Source organism: Felis catus, chromosome A2 (genome assembly GCF_018350175.1).
Source record: "Felis catus isolate Fca126 chromosome A2, F.catus_Fca126_mat1.0, whole genome shotgun sequence".
In the NCBI taxonomy this organism is placed as follows: domain Eukaryota; kingdom Metazoa; phylum Chordata; class Mammalia; order Carnivora; family Felidae; genus Felis; species Felis catus.
In genome coordinates this window covers 123753186-123768461 of record NC_058369.1, presented here as the reverse complement: position 1 = coordinate 123768461, position 15276 = coordinate 123753186, and the positions used below count along the sequence as shown (strand labels likewise).

Genomic DNA, 15276 nt, shown 5'->3' with positions numbered 1-15276 from the left:
GGTTACATACATCTTTCCTTGTAGTTTAAGTTACCAGTTACATCCCACCAAGAATCAGTAGAACCTCTGAAACAGTACGTCTTAGTAACATTTACAGTTCATTTTAGACCCCAAATGAGAGATTAACTTGAGAGTTACTCAGCACCTCTTCCACTGTTACTTTTCCATATTTCATATATAATATGTAATTCAGTATTTACTCTTTGTTAAAAACGTTTAAAATTTTCATGTGGCGCCTGGGTAACTCAGTTGGTTAAGCTTACTCTTGGTTTCAGTTCTGGTCATGATCTCACTGTTTGTGAGATTGAGCCCCATGTCCGGCTCTGCAGTGATAGCCTGAGACTGCTTGAGATTCTCCCTGCTTCACGCCTGCTTGAGTGCTGTCTCTCAATCAATCAATAAACAAACTTTAAAAAAGAAAATTTTTATAATCAGTTGGCTAGGCTTCTATCTTTGGTCTTCAGCAAGCTCAGCTCCTTCACAGATGTCCATATTTCTGGTGTTATAAAACCATGATGTAGAAATAGCCAGTCTCAATGTTGTCTGTATAGTCAGCTGTTCTCTTGCCCTTTCTCTTTTCCAAAATTACTGCCTTCTGCTGGAATAGACATATAAACCACCTGATCCCTAGTCTTCCATTTTTACTCAGCTCTTACAGTTCTTTTTCAGGTTTCTTTTGGTTATCTCCCATTCTCATGTCAAACAGGTGAAGCCAGTTATAGGTGTTTTTAGGGGCGCCTGGGTGGCTGAGTCAATTGAACATCCCACTCTTGACTGTGGCTCAGGCTGTGATCTCATGGATCATGGGATTGAGCCACATGTTGGGCTCTGCACCAGCAGTGTAGAGCCTGCTTGTAATTCTCTCCCTCTCTCTGCCTTTCTCTCTCTCTCTCTCAAAATAAGTAAACATTATATATGTGTGTGTGTGTGTGTGTGTGTTTAAAGAGTTTGTTGTCATGTCTTGGATATTTTCTAAGAACACTTCCTCTTCTCCAGTACTCAGGCTTATTTATGGTCATCCTGTATTTTTGAGGAGGATGTCATTAGCTACCATGATTGATTTTGTTTGTGCCACTCTTCCTCTCCTTCACTGCCTGAAGTTTAGCTGCTGTCATTCCTCCTCATTCTGAGCTATACCATGAAAGCAATTAGGTAGTCACCAGTGACTTTGTGGTCCTTGATTCTAGTTTTTGACACCCCACCTCTCTTGTCCTAAGTAGCATGGTACCAGACTGCTTATTTCTCTGATGAATCTTTTCTTGACCTTCTGTCATTCTTTTTTCTTTTTTTATCCTAATTGAACTTTACCTCAGGGTGGTCATTGGGATTCTGGATGCATTTTTCTTTTGAGTTTTTTAGTCACCCTCAGATACCTTATTCATCTTTAACACATGTCACTTTGTAGAGAATTCACAGCCCACCAATTTTTTTGTGTGCATTTTTAGAGAGAGAGCTTGCACAAGCAGGGGAGAGGGGCAGAGAGAGAGAGAGAGAGAGAGAGAGAGAGAGTCTTAAGCAGGCTCCATGCTCCGTGTAGAGCCCAACGTGGGGCTCAGTCTCACGACTTTGAGATCATGACCTGAGCTGAAATCAAGAGTTGGACGCTTAACCGACTGAACCACCATGCACCCCCACTGCTTACTGTATTAATTCCTAATCTTCCCCAGAGTTTCATTAATATTAAATACTTAACCGATTATTGTATTATTTCCATTTGACTCAGTTGCCCTTACCTTAAATCCAAAATTTAACTCCCCCTTTTCCCAGGATTAACTTGACTTACGGTTCTGTGATCTTAAAATTTTTCTCTCAGTGGCTAGCAGTTATTTTTTTAGGCAATGATTTAAAAATAAGTAGCTTTATTTCCCTATCTACTTCCTACTCTATTCCTTTCCCTATGTTCAGAAAATCACCAGATCTTGATTCATTGTGATAGCTTTTGTATCCTTTTCTGCCACCCTGGGTCAGGTTGTTCTTACTCCTCATCTAGATTATTGCAGTAGACTCATAGCCCATTTGCCTGTCTCTACCCTTTGGCCACTTGAGGTCTGTCACTAGAGTATTCATTCTACAATACATTTTATTATGCTGATAAATTCATGCACAAAACCCTTCAGTGTTCTCACTATAAGAAAAATCTCAGACTCCTATGTCTCCATTTTTTATTTTGGAGAAAGAGTGTGAGCCAGGGAGAGGGGTAGGAGAGAGAGAATCTTAAGCAGGTTTCACGCTCAGCACAGAGTCTGATGCAGTCCTAGATCCCACGACCCTAGGATCATGTCTGAGCTGAAATCAAGAGTCAGGAATCTCAACCTACTGAGCCACCCAGGCACGCCCCTCCTAGGCCTCTAAAAGCCCTCTGTGATCTGCCACTCATTTTTCCAGTTTGCTTTCCAGTCTCCTGCATGAACCCTTATGTTCAGCCATGCCCCTGGAAAAAAACAGTTATGTTCTGCCCTCACTGTTTTATCCATTGGTGAAGGCCTTCCTCATCTTGTCCTTCAGGGGCCCAAGCTAGTGCTGTTGTCATACCCACTTTTGATCACCACAGACTTTTCTCTTTTATGCATACGGTAATACTCTTTGCATTATTTTTTCATCTCTCACCTACGTTTGGGTGTTATGTTTTGTATTCTCTACAACACTAATTGCCTTTTGGCATTGTTTCCTGTATATAATAGATTTTTTTTCTTTTTTCTTTTTCTATAATTTATTTATTGTTTATAATTTACATCCAAGTTAGTTAGCACATGGTGCAACAATGATTTCAGGAGTAGATTCCTTAAGCCCCTTACCCATTTAGCCCATCCCCCCTCCCACAACCCCTCTAGCAACCCTCTGTTTGCTCTCTTAAATATAAAGTGTCTCTTATGTTTTGTCTCCCTCCCTGTTTTTATATTATTTTTGCTTTCTTTCCCTTATCTTCATCTGTTTTGTATCTTAAAGTCCTCATATGAGTGAAGTCATATGATACTTGTCTTTCCCTGATTTCACTTAGCATAATACTCTCTAGTTCTATCCATGTAGTTGCAAATGGCAAGATTTCATTCTTTTTGATTGCCGAGTTATACTTCATTGTATATATTGTATATAATAGGTTTTTAGGAAATTGTCCCATATAGTTTTAGGAAATCAATTTGAGTAAATCACATTTTTAACAGCTTTATTGAGATATAATTTACATACCATAAAATCCACCTATTTTAAGGGTATAATTAAATGCATTTTAGTGTATTTATAGAGATGCACAACCATTTCTACAATCTAACTTGAAACATTGCACTCATCTTGTGCCCATTTACAATGACTCACCATTCTTACCCATAGCCCTAGGTAACTACTAATTCCCTTTTGTCTCTGCATTTATTTGGGGGAGGGATATTTCATATAAATGGAATCATACAATATATGGTCTTTTGTATCTGGCTTCTTTCATTGAGCACGTATTTGAGGTTCATCTGTGTTCTAATACATATCAATACTCCCTTTTTATTGCTGAGTAGTATTCCATTGTATGAATATAAAGAATGAGTTTTGATGTTTCCACTCAGATGGTGGAATAGTTACATCTTTGGCACTGAATTATTACGCTTTTTTCTTGTGTCTCTCAAAAGCTTTCCTTATAATGTGTCCATAGGCAAATACCCTAAATAAACATCCCATGTTATCTAGTTGTCCTTCTTAGGTCTACGCTGGTTTTACACTAAACCCATCAGCTTTGTTTCTCATTCTGATGTAGGGCCATGTTCATGAGTGGACTCAGTGAAAGCAAACAGACACACGTGCACCTGAGGAATGTGGATGCAGCCACCTTACAGATAATAATAGCATACGCATACACGGGTAACTTGGCAATAAATGACAGCACTGTCGAACAGCTTTATGAAACCGCTTGCTTCCTGCAGGTAAGCGGTTTTTCCTCTGTTATATACATAAACTGGTTTATTTTGTCAAGAAACATTGTTTCATCAGTGATGTCTTCCATTGATGTAATTTTCTTATTGCAGATTTTAGAAGGTAAGTTTTCTCTTTTTATTTTTATTTAAAAAAAATTTTTTTTTAATGTTTGTTTATTTTTGAGACAGAGTCAGAGCATGAATGGGGGAGGGTCAGAGAAAGAGGGAGACACAGAATCGGAAGCAGGCTCCAGGCTCTGAGCTGTCAGCACAGAGCCCGACGCGGGGCTCGAACTCACGGACCGTGAGATCATGACCCGAGCCGAAGTCAGATGTTCAACCGACCGAGCCACCCAGGCGCCCCAAATTTTCTCTTTTTAAAGCATATAAGGGAGCTCCACCTGGCTGGCTCAGTAGGAAGTGCAGATGGCTCTTGATCCTGGGATTCTGGATTTGGGCCCCATGTTGGGTGTAGAGATTACTTAAATAAAACTTTTAAAAAATGTGTAAGGGGAAAAAAATGCATATGGGAAAAATAATAGGATTTGATTAGCCAATAAACTTCTTTAGTTTTATGATGGGAACTTAAAAAGATGGGTGAAAATTTCATACTGGTTTCATATTTTGCCTGGTTTACCTGAGAATTTAGATTTTAAGTAGAAGTAATTTTTAAAAGTGTTTATTAAATTTAAGTGCCCTTTTTTTATTTTTGTAAAGCCTTAGAAAAGTAGGTACTTCATACGTATGTGCTGAATGAGTATGCGTGACACTGAACATCAACATGGGTGAAATTCTGGGAACCAGAGTATAGTCCATGTCTTATGTAGCTTTCTTCCTTTTTTTATTCTGTACTCTTTTTTTTCCTTAGAAAATTGTGCATTGTCCCACTGTACCTACATCTCTGGGGAAACTGAAGCCATAGTAGCTTCGTGGTGCCTTTTTTTTTTTTTTTTTTTCAAGTTTATTTCTTTTGAAAGAGGGAGAAAGTGTGAGCAAGGGAGGGTCAGAGAGAGAGAGAGAGAGAGGAAAGAGCAAGAATCCCAAGTGGGCTCTGCACCAACAGTGTGGAGCCTGATGTGGGGCTTGAACCCATGAACCGTGAGATCATGACCTGAGCCAAAGTCGGACACTCAACTGACTAAGCCACCCAGGGCGCCCACTGGTGCTTTAGAATCAAGGGCATTCATAACCTAGATCCAAACATGAAAGGGGGAAATGCTACAATATGTGCACTTTCTGTAGTTTGTAAGTTTTCAGTACCTTTTTTAAAGCCAGGAATTTAAAAAATACGAATTTCAGAATACTTTATTACTGGAGGTAGGAACACTGTTCCTAACTTTTTCCCTAACATGTTAGTGAACTCATATGCATACGCTCACGAAATGAAAAACAGGACTCTTGTCTCTTTTACTGGGTTGCCCTGACAGGCCTGGGATGGGGCATTTTGTGACACCAACATGATCTTCATTATTAGGCGCAGGGAGTGGTAGTGTTTTTATATGCCACATACTGTTTTATCTAGGTTATGTATAATGTTTTAGATATATATCCTGCTTTATCTATATAGATGACATATAGATGTCATCTAATCCTTACTGTGATTGTTGGTAAGGATCTCCCCATTGTATACAAGAGAAAGCTGAAGCTTGGAGAAGTAAAGCTCCCTAATACAATACAAGTACTGACCATCCAATCTTAGCAACCTGACTTCTCAGTCTAAGCTGCTTCTAGTTAATGTGCTGTGTGAATAAGTATAGTAGGTAGCAGTTCTGATTCAGGCAAGATCTACTTCTCCTCAAGAAAAAACAAATCTGGGAAACAGAATGGCTATGGTGGGTCATTTAAATGTAGGTAATTTACAACGGCACATGAATGTGTTTATTGTACCTTTGGTTAGGTTACCTCTCTAGATAAGAAAGGCAAATAGGTACGTAGTCATTGTGCATGATTTTCTTGTTTTATAAATGACTATCTTGTCCATGTTGAGAAAACCAGATTCTGGTTCCTCAATAATAACCATTTATGATAAATGATAATCATTTATGTACTATGATATATTTACATTGTTTTCCCTTTGGTTTTCTCAGTCGTATATTTTTTAAAGCCTAAAAAATTATGCAGAAATTTTCTTTTCCTGTAAGGCTATTTTTAAGAGCCTTTTAAATGTTACATTATTAGCTCTTAAATAGGGCACTTAAGTAGGCCACTGGACAAGAAGAAATACGAAACTATGCATAATCTTATAATTTTATTATTACTGGAAGGCATTATCTCTTAGCCCAAACATACATATCTAAAAACAAACCGTAGTATAGGGATCTGATTAATATACTTGTGTTTTACAGTAAAAGTAAAATTTGTCCTGTCTTTATCAACCTTTTGTTTCCTCCCATTTTAGGTAGAAGATGTATTACAGCGTTGTCGAGAATACTTAATTAAGAAAATCAATGCAGAGAATTGTGTGCGATTGTTGAGTTTTGCTGATCTGTTCAGTTGTGAAGAATTAAAGCAAAGTGCTAAAAGAATGGTAGAACACAAGTTCACTGCTGTGTATCACCAGGAAGCATTCATGCAGCTGTCACATGACCTACTGATAGACATCCTCAGTAGTGACAATTTAAATGTTGAAAAGGAGGAGACAGTTCGCGAAGCTGCTATGCTGTGGCTAGAGTACAACACAGAATCACGATCCCAGTATTTGTCTTCAGTTCTTAGCCAAATCAGAATTGATGCACTTTCAGAAGTAACGCAGAGAGCTTGGTTCCAAGGCCTCCCACCCAATGACAAGTCTGTAGTGGTTCAAGGTCTGTATAAGTCTATGCCCAAGTTTTTCAAACCAAGACTTGGAATGACTAAAGAGGAGATGATGATTTTCATTGAGGCATCTTCAGAAAATCCTTGTAGTCTTTACTCTTCTGTCTGTTACAGCCCCCAAGCAGAAAAAGTTTACAAGCTGTGCAGCCCACCAGCTGATTTGCAGAAGGTTGGGACTGTTGTAACTCCTGATAATGACATCTATATAGCAGGTGGTCAAGTTCCTCTGAAAAACACAAAAACAAATCACAGTAAAACAAGCAAACTTCAGACTGCCTTCAGAACTGTGAATTGCTTTTATTGGTTTGATGCACAGCAAAATACCTGGTTTCCAAAGACCCCAATGCTTTTTGTCCGCATAAAGCCATCTTTGGTTTGCTGTGAAGGCTATATCTATGCAATTGGAGGAGACAGTGTAGGTGGAGAACTTAATCGGAGGACCGTGGAACGATATGATACTGAGAAGGATGAGTGGACAATGGTAAGCCCTTTGCCTTGTGCTTGGCAGTGGAGCGCAGCAGTTGTGGTTCATGACTGCATTTATGTGATGACACTGAACCTCATGTACTGTTATTTTCCAAGGTCTGATTCATGGGTGGAAATGGCCATGAGACAGACTACCAGGTCTTTTGCTTCAGCTGCAGCTTTTGGTGATAAAATTTTCTATATTGGAGGGTTGCACATTGCTACCAATTCTGGCATAAGACTCCCCTCTGGCACTGTCGATGGGTCTTCAGTAACTGTGGAAATTTACGATGTGAATAAAAACGAGTGGAAAATGGCAGCCAACATCCCTGCTAAGAGGTACTCAGACCCCTGCGTTAGAGCTGTTGTGATCTCAAATTCTCTTTGTGTGTTCATGCGAGAAACCCACTTAAATGAGAGAGCTAAATACGTCACCTACCAGTATGATCTGGAACTTGACCGGTGGTCTCTGCGGCAGCATATATCTGAACGTGTACTGTGGGACTTAGGGAGAGATTTCCGGTGCACTGTGGGGAAACTTTATCCATCCTGCCTTGAAGAATCTCCATGGAAACCACCAACTTACCTTTTTTCACCGGATGGGACAGAGGAGTTTGAACTGGATGGAGAAATGGTTGCACTACCACCTGTATAGTTGGGGAGTTTAGGGAGTGCACGCCTGATTTATGTGCTTTGTCATTTTCTTTGCTAAACAAGAGAGGCTATGAAAGGACTAAATATGAGTACATAAAAATCTATCTTTGATAAATTTTATTTTTATGCCCTACTTAATATTTGCATCAGTATAATATATATCAGTGAGTCTTACAGAAAGATATGCTTCCATAATATGAAATAGATTATCCAATAATTGAGAAACTTTTACATGTATCATGAGAGCATAAGAATCTGGATTATCTAACATCGTTAGCCCTGTGTTATGTACAGTTCAAAAAGTTCACTTATTAAAGTAGTTTCCTGTTCCTAGTGTGGTATATCACAGATTGTGCTGAGGTTATTTTTAGTATATGTATTTCATTCCCGTGCTTCTGTTCTGAAGTCCTGAAATACAGCTGTTTTTTCAGTGTAATTAATTCAGCTGCACTTAACACTAGTGTCCATGTTGGTATAGAAGTGTTGTCTAAATCCTATACTATAGTTGAGGAAGATCTTCCATTTCATGGTATTGCACAGGGAGAGCTATGACTGCAGGATCAGTCTAACTATACTATTAGGTGCATGTACTCTCTTTTCACTAACTTATACTTGTCTATCTAGAATACAGGTCTTCCAATCAGCTGGTCATTTACCAGGTGTGGACTTAAGTTGCTGGGCTTGCAATAAGAATTGCTAGTCCCTTGTTGTGCGGGTCTGTGTGGAGCTTTAATCAATAAATGCCTCCACTCTCTGTATTACATTAACATTGGCTCATGCGTATAACTACCTGCTGCTGTTGTATTTCTCCATCTTAAAGATTTAGAGTGGGTTAACCAGGTCATTACATCTTAATTTAATAACAAGCATTACTGTAGAGTGATTGTGTATAGATATCCATTAGCTGTCAGGGTGTGTTTTTTTTTAACCTGTCATGTGTGTGGGGGGGGTGGGGTAGGATTAGAAAGGTGAACTGTTCAGGAATTCTCTGCACTAGCTGTGCAGAAGAGCAGATAACTAGTGCTGCTCTGGCATTAATCCCAGGAACCACTAGCAGTAGCGGGGGCGCCGCCAACCTAACATGAGCACAGGTGCTTCATGACGACATCACTAGCATGTTCAACTGCATCATGTTCTGGCACTGTATTTTGAATGACATTAATTTATTAAATAAATTGTATATATACGATATCTCTTGTGATGGCAACGGTGTGCTTTTAATTTTACCGGGGCAGTTTTAACTTGTTACAAGTGGTTTTTTGTTTTTTTCCAGCATTCTGACATACATACACACACACACACACACACACACACACACACTTGGCTTTCCTTTATTGTCTGATTTGAACCTTACTGTATCAACATCAACTTTAGAGACACAGAGACAAGGCTTTAACCCTGGTTCCAGATTAGGATCATCTGGAGTACGTTTAAATTGCTGAGCCTCATCCCAAACAAAACAAACCACAATTTCTGGTGGGTGGACTCAAGGACCCAAGCAACAGTGTCTTTCAAAGCACTACAGGTGATTCTTTTGGGCAGTCACATTGAGAAAGAACCCTTGGTTTAGGCCTTAAATAAGGATCTCATTCTGGATTGCCAGTCTTCCTACAGCACATTGCCAATCATGTTTACGAACTTTAACTGCCTCTCACTGCCTACTGAATAAAGTCCCAAATTCTTTAGCACTTTTAAGGCTCTCTGTAATTTGACTTTAAATTACTTTTACAGCTAACATTGTTTTCCCCTATACTTTAACTCCTAATCGGGCTTTTGCTATTCTTTCCTGCCTTTGCTTATGCTACTTGCTCTACTCACAGTGGTCTTTTTGTCTCTATTCTGCCTGTAGCTGTCTTTCTGTATTTAAGATCTACTTGGGGCAGCGTATTTTTTTTTTTTTTTTTAATTCAAGTTAGTTAACATGTAGTGTAGTATTGGTTTGAGAATTCAGTGATTCATCATTTATGACACCCAATGCTCATCTCAAGTGTCCTCCTTAGTGCCCATCACTCATTTTAGCCCATCCCCCCACCCAACACCCCTCCAGCAACCCTGTTTGTTCTCTGTATTCAAGAGTCTCTTATGGTTTGCCCCCTCTCCGTTTTTATCTTATTTGGCTTGGGGGCAGTTTTTAAATGAATGCTTCCCTGCTAACCACTCTCTTCCCCTGTGCTGGAAAGAGTCCCTTCTCACACGTCCTCAGTACCTTGTACCTTGACCTGTTAATTGTACCACTCTATTGAGTGCTCTTACTGGCACTCTTCTACAAAACGATGTTTTTGAGGGGAGGGGTTTTCTTATGTACAGCTGCGTCCCGTTGCAGTGTAGCATAGTTGGTGATAAAAATGTTGAACAAAAGCTGATACATGTAAAGGGCCTTGAGTTTGAAATAGTCAAACCCAAATTATTCTCATTAGGAGTTCCACTAGTAGTCATCTCTTTTCTTCACTTAGCTCTCCATCCAGTTTAGGTCTGTCATCTTAATGCTCCGGCCACTCTGTTGGCAATATCCTAAACTCCTTTGTTTTCCTGTCATTATTTTGTCACTGGGGCAAAACCTGAATCGTCGATGAGTTCAGCTCTCTGCCTGATTACTGTTGGGCTGCTGAGCACTGCCACAGGAAACCACATGATGGCACAGATTGGTGCCACTGTATCATCTGCGGTCACCATCCACAACCACTAGATCCACCATTTACCACTGAACCATGTGAGCCTGGTTTCTGCCACTATCACTCTACTGAAACTTGAACTTTGTTTTGTTTATTTTCAGAGAGCATGAGCATGCAAGTAAGCGGGAGAGAGGCAGAAGGAAAGGGAGAGAGCATCCCAAGCAGGCTCCATGCTGTCAGAACCCAACACGGGGCTTGAACTCAGGAACTGTGAGATCATGACCTGAGCTGAAATCGAGGGTTGGATACTTAACTGCCTGAGCCACCTAGGTGCCCCTCTTTTTCTTTTTTCTTTAGTTTTCTTTAGTTTTCTTTTCTTTTCTTTTTTTTCTTTTTTTAAGTCCAGACTGGACTCTGCTGGTTTGCTTTGACACATAATAGCACTTTACACTGTTGAACACTTTATTTGAAAGACTCTAAACTGGACTTGTGACGTTACACTCGCCTGGTTTTCTTCCTACCTCTGGGGCCTTTCCTCAGAAGCTGACTTCACCTCTTTTACATCTTGATTTTGTATATTCACACATGCCTTAACCAGTACTGTTTACTTCAGTGACTTCTGTTGATTTCCTTCGGCCTAGACCTTCCTCTGAGAGCCTGACTTGGATATTGTCTTAGCTTGGGCTGCTATAACCAAGTGCCATAGACTAGGTGGCTTAGGAATTTGTTTCTCGCGGTTCTGGAGTCTGGAAGTCTGAGGTCAGAGTCAGATCATGGTCAGATTCTGATGAGGACCCTTTCCTGGGCTAATATAGACTGCTGACTTCTTGTATCCTCACGTGGCAAAAAAAAAAGATGGAGCAAGACCTCTGGCCTCTTATAAGGGTACTAATGAGAGTCACGAAGGCTCCACACTCATAACTTAATTACTTCCCAATGCCATCACACTGAGATTAGGGTTTCAGCAAATGAATTTTGGAGGGACACAAACAGTCCAAAACAAATCTCTAGCTTATCTCAGTTATCTCACACCCAACATGTCTTAACATCTACCCCCACTCACACCTCACACATGCATCTGGTTCAGGTTCTTTCACTAAACAGCACCATCATCCATCCTGCTGTTCAGGCCAGAATCTTGGGAGTTAATTTGACTTTCCTCTCTCCCTCATCTCCATATCCTGTGAGTCACAGGGCCTTCTAGTTTCTCTTAAATATCTCTTGAACTCGTCTTCATTTCTAACACATCAATCTAAAGCCCCTATCATTTCACCTTGAGACCTTAATTTCCTAAATCTTAAAAAACAAAACCGCTTTCTTGAGCTGTAATTCAAATAGCAAACAACACAATTACAAAACATTTCATGACTCCAAAAGCCCATACATACTCTCCATTTCTCCCCAAATGATTGCTGCTGATCCCCTTCTTTGTTCACACTTTTTCCACACCACAATCAACTTATCTTTTTCCAACAATTATGTCATGCCTTTGCTTTGAACTTTTACTGTCTTTGGAATACAGTGCTGCAGGTTCCTTTCTGATTACAAGGACCTTAGAATCTGATCTCTCCTTGCTTTCCTAGCCTAATTTTCTTCCTTACAGTTTATAAACTCACTAAATTGAGATTTGTTAGTTACTTTAATAGGCCTTGTCCTCTTTCACATACAATTTTTTCTCCCTCAAACACTCTTCCCCTTTGGTTAGATCTAAGATAACCATACATCCTGGTTTATACTTGTTCTCCCTTTGACTTTTAAAAATTCCTGTTTGGATGGTAAATGCTATGGTGATCCTGGTTAAATTCAATTCACATGTCAAGTAATTTCCTTTAGGTGGCTTAAAAAAATTCTATCTTGGGTTCCTTTTAAATCTCAATTGTACCCAATATTGTACAGCATTCATCAAGCTATCTTATAACTTGTTTTGACTGTCTTCACCACTGCTGTGAGGGCAAGGGCTTGCATCTGTCTACTCTCTATTTCTGTATCCTCAACATCTAAATGCCTAGCACGTAGTAGACACAAAATAAAAATCTATACAAAGGAGTGCAGAGGTCACAAAGGGAATTTGAATTCAGACCACTAGTTTGGAATTGTAGTAATTAGTCGTGGAGTATCTGACACTATGGAGAAAGGATTTATCAAATAAATTAACATCAAATGATTTGGCATTTAAAAAAGAAAAAAAATAACTCACCAACATATAAAAAGGATTTGGCCAAGGAGGTTTTATCCCAGGAATGAAAGGTTGGTATAACATCTGAAAATCACATAATACACCATATTAGCAGAATAATGGAGAAAAATCATATGATCTCAGTAGGCATAGAAAAAATATTTGACAAAATCTGACATCCTTTTATGACAAAAACAGCAAATTAGGGAAGGAAATTTGCTCAATCTGATACTGAACATCTATGAAAAACATACAGCTAATGTCATGCTTAATAGTGAAAGACTGAAAACTTTCCCCCTAAGATCAGGAACTAGACAAGGATGTCTGCTTTCATCACTTCTATGTGGAATTGTACTAGCCACGGCAATAAGGCAAGAAAAGGAAAAGTCATACAGCTTAGAATTAAAGGGGGAAAAACAGGCAACTAGAATGAATAAACTTAGCAAGTATCCTTAGGCAAGGATACAAGAACAATACATATAAACAAAAATCAGTTGTATTTTATATATTATCAATCATAAAAAATCATTAACAATGACGTAACAAAATTAGGAATAAATTTAGCAAAAGATGTATAAGGCCTGTACACTGATAACTATACAACATTGCTGAGATAGATTAAAGACCTAAAGAAGTGCAGATAGAGCATGTTCATGGATTGAAAGAATATTGTTATGATAGCGATTCTGAGTTGTTCTACACATTTAATGCAATCCCTATCAAAATGCCAGTACACTTTTTTTCTCAGAATTGAGCTGATTTTAACATTTTTACAGAAAAGCAAAGGATCTGCAATAGCCAAAACCATTTTTACAAAAAGAACAAATTTAGAGCCCTTACACAAAAAATTTCAGGGGTGCCTGGCTGGCTTCAGTCGGTAGGGCACGTGACTCTTTGTCTCAGGGTTGTAGGTTTGAGCCCCATGTTGGGTGTAGAGATTAGTTAAAATCTTTTGGGGCACCTGTGTGGCTCAGTTGGTTAAGTGTCTGATTTGGGATCAGGTCATGATCTCCCAGCCTTTGAGTTCGAGCCCCATGTGGGGCTCTATGCTGACAGCTCAGAGCCTAGATCCTACTTTGGATTCTGTGTCTCCCTCACTCTACCCCTCCCCCACTCACGATCTTTCTCTCTCAAAAATAAACATTAAAAAATTTTTTTAATCTCAAAATTATACTATAATGAAGACAGTGTGGTACTGCATGATGATGTAGATAGGCACAATACAGTAGAATCCAGAGACATATTTTCATGTGTTTATGATCAATTTTTTGACCAAAGTGCCAAGGTAATTCAATAGGGAAAGACAGTTTTTTCAACAAATGCTGCTTGAAAAATGTGTTCATGTTTTTATACATATGAATATTCATAGAATTACTAAAAGAAACATGGATGAGTTCCTCTATGTGATATTGTGACACCTGCTGGTATCTGAGAATATTTAAAATTGTAACTATTTCTGATATCTTTAAAGAGCTTTTAAAAATAAAAAGACCAAGGACTCTACAGGAAATCGATTCTGTGAGATAAACAATGAACAGGAAAAGAAATGGCTAACCGAAACATGCTCACCTCATTCATATTAAGTGAAACACACACACAAATAAAACCAACACTGAGATACTATTTCTTATATATTAAATTGGCAAAAAACTAAAAGATTGACATACTGTCAGTGGAGAAACAGGCACATTCGTACATTGTTAATGGTCCTGCAAATTATTATCATAGTTGTTGGGCATTTGGCCATACCGATAAAATTACCAGTCCTTTCAACCAGCCATCTTATATCTAGTGATCTCTCCCCAAAACAAAATGACAAAATGTATTTTTCCACCTGGCAAAAAAAATATTTTTAACTGTAAATATGCACAAGGCTGTTACCCTTAGAACATTAATTGCAATGGCAAAAAAAAAAAAAAAAAAAAAAAAAAAAGGAAGAAAGAAAAAAAAGAAACAACAACAACAACAACAACAACAACAAAAAACCCAACCCAGAAACAACCCAAATGTCCATCAGGAGAGGATTGGTTAAATAATGTCAAACCCACAGAGATCTCCAAATTAATGAGCAAGGTAGAAAGTGTGTGTGTGTGTGTGTGTGTGTGTGTGTGTGTGTGTGGTAAAATATATATTATTTTATCTATAATATTTTCTTATGTGTTTAAAGTAGAAAAAGAAATTATAAACATTTTTAAATGGTTAGAGGGAGAGGGAAGGAACAGAATGAGGGCCAAAAATAAAAGTCTTCTTCGGCTTTGAATATATCTTGTTTGGTAAATCTGACTAGAACTAGGTAAACTTTTACATAATTATAAGGCAAAATTAAATTTTAAAAATTTAGGATGAAGCTAATGAATCTAAATTAAGTATCCAGTGGGTGGCATAACCACACAAAAATTACACACAGTAAATTGTGCATCCCTAATGGAACAAACCGTAATGTCAGTCACATTGTTAGTGGTAGTGTTGGTATCTGTACCCCGAGACATACTGTGTGTTCAAGCAAATGAATAATAATCTAATCTGTTATTACGAGAATCTCTTTAGAACTGGGATTCTCTGCGTGGGGGGAAAGGAGAACCAGACGTAAAACAGAGGAGGGCAAGTAAAATCCCCGTGGTCCTGAGTTTGCAGTGCAAGTATCTGTAGATACTCACCA

General features: G+C 38.7%; 1 protein-coding gene and 1 long non-coding RNA gene across 7 annotated transcripts in view; one reads left to right on the top strand and one right to left on the bottom strand.

Annotated features, from left to right (window-relative positions):
* KBTBD2 (kelch repeat and BTB domain containing 2) overlaps nucleotides 1-9020 on the top strand; it is a 23897-nt gene extending 14877 nt beyond the window's left edge. For all 3 annotated transcript variants that reach the window (XM_023250478.2, XM_045052571.1, XM_045052572.1), the window contains exons 3-4: nucleotides 3740-3905; nucleotides 6295-9020. In XM_023250478.2, the coding sequence (XP_023106246.2) occupies nucleotides 3740-3905; nucleotides 6295-7830 (1702 nt within the window). In that variant the 3' untranslated portion in view covers nucleotides 7831-9020. The remainder of the gene's footprint in view (nucleotides 1-3739; nucleotides 3906-6294) is intronic.
* The window catches only part of LOC109497529, a 21207-nt gene continuing 12056 nt past the window's right edge, over nucleotides 6126-15276 (bottom strand). For all 4 annotated transcript variants that reach the window (XR_006594365.1, XR_006594364.1, XR_002153798.3 and 1 more), the window contains 2 exons: nucleotides 12639-12701; nucleotides 6126-6936 (listed from right to left, as the gene is read on the bottom strand). This is a non-coding gene — a long non-coding RNA (uncharacterized LOC109497529). The remainder of the gene's footprint in view (nucleotides 6937-12638; nucleotides 12702-15276) is intronic.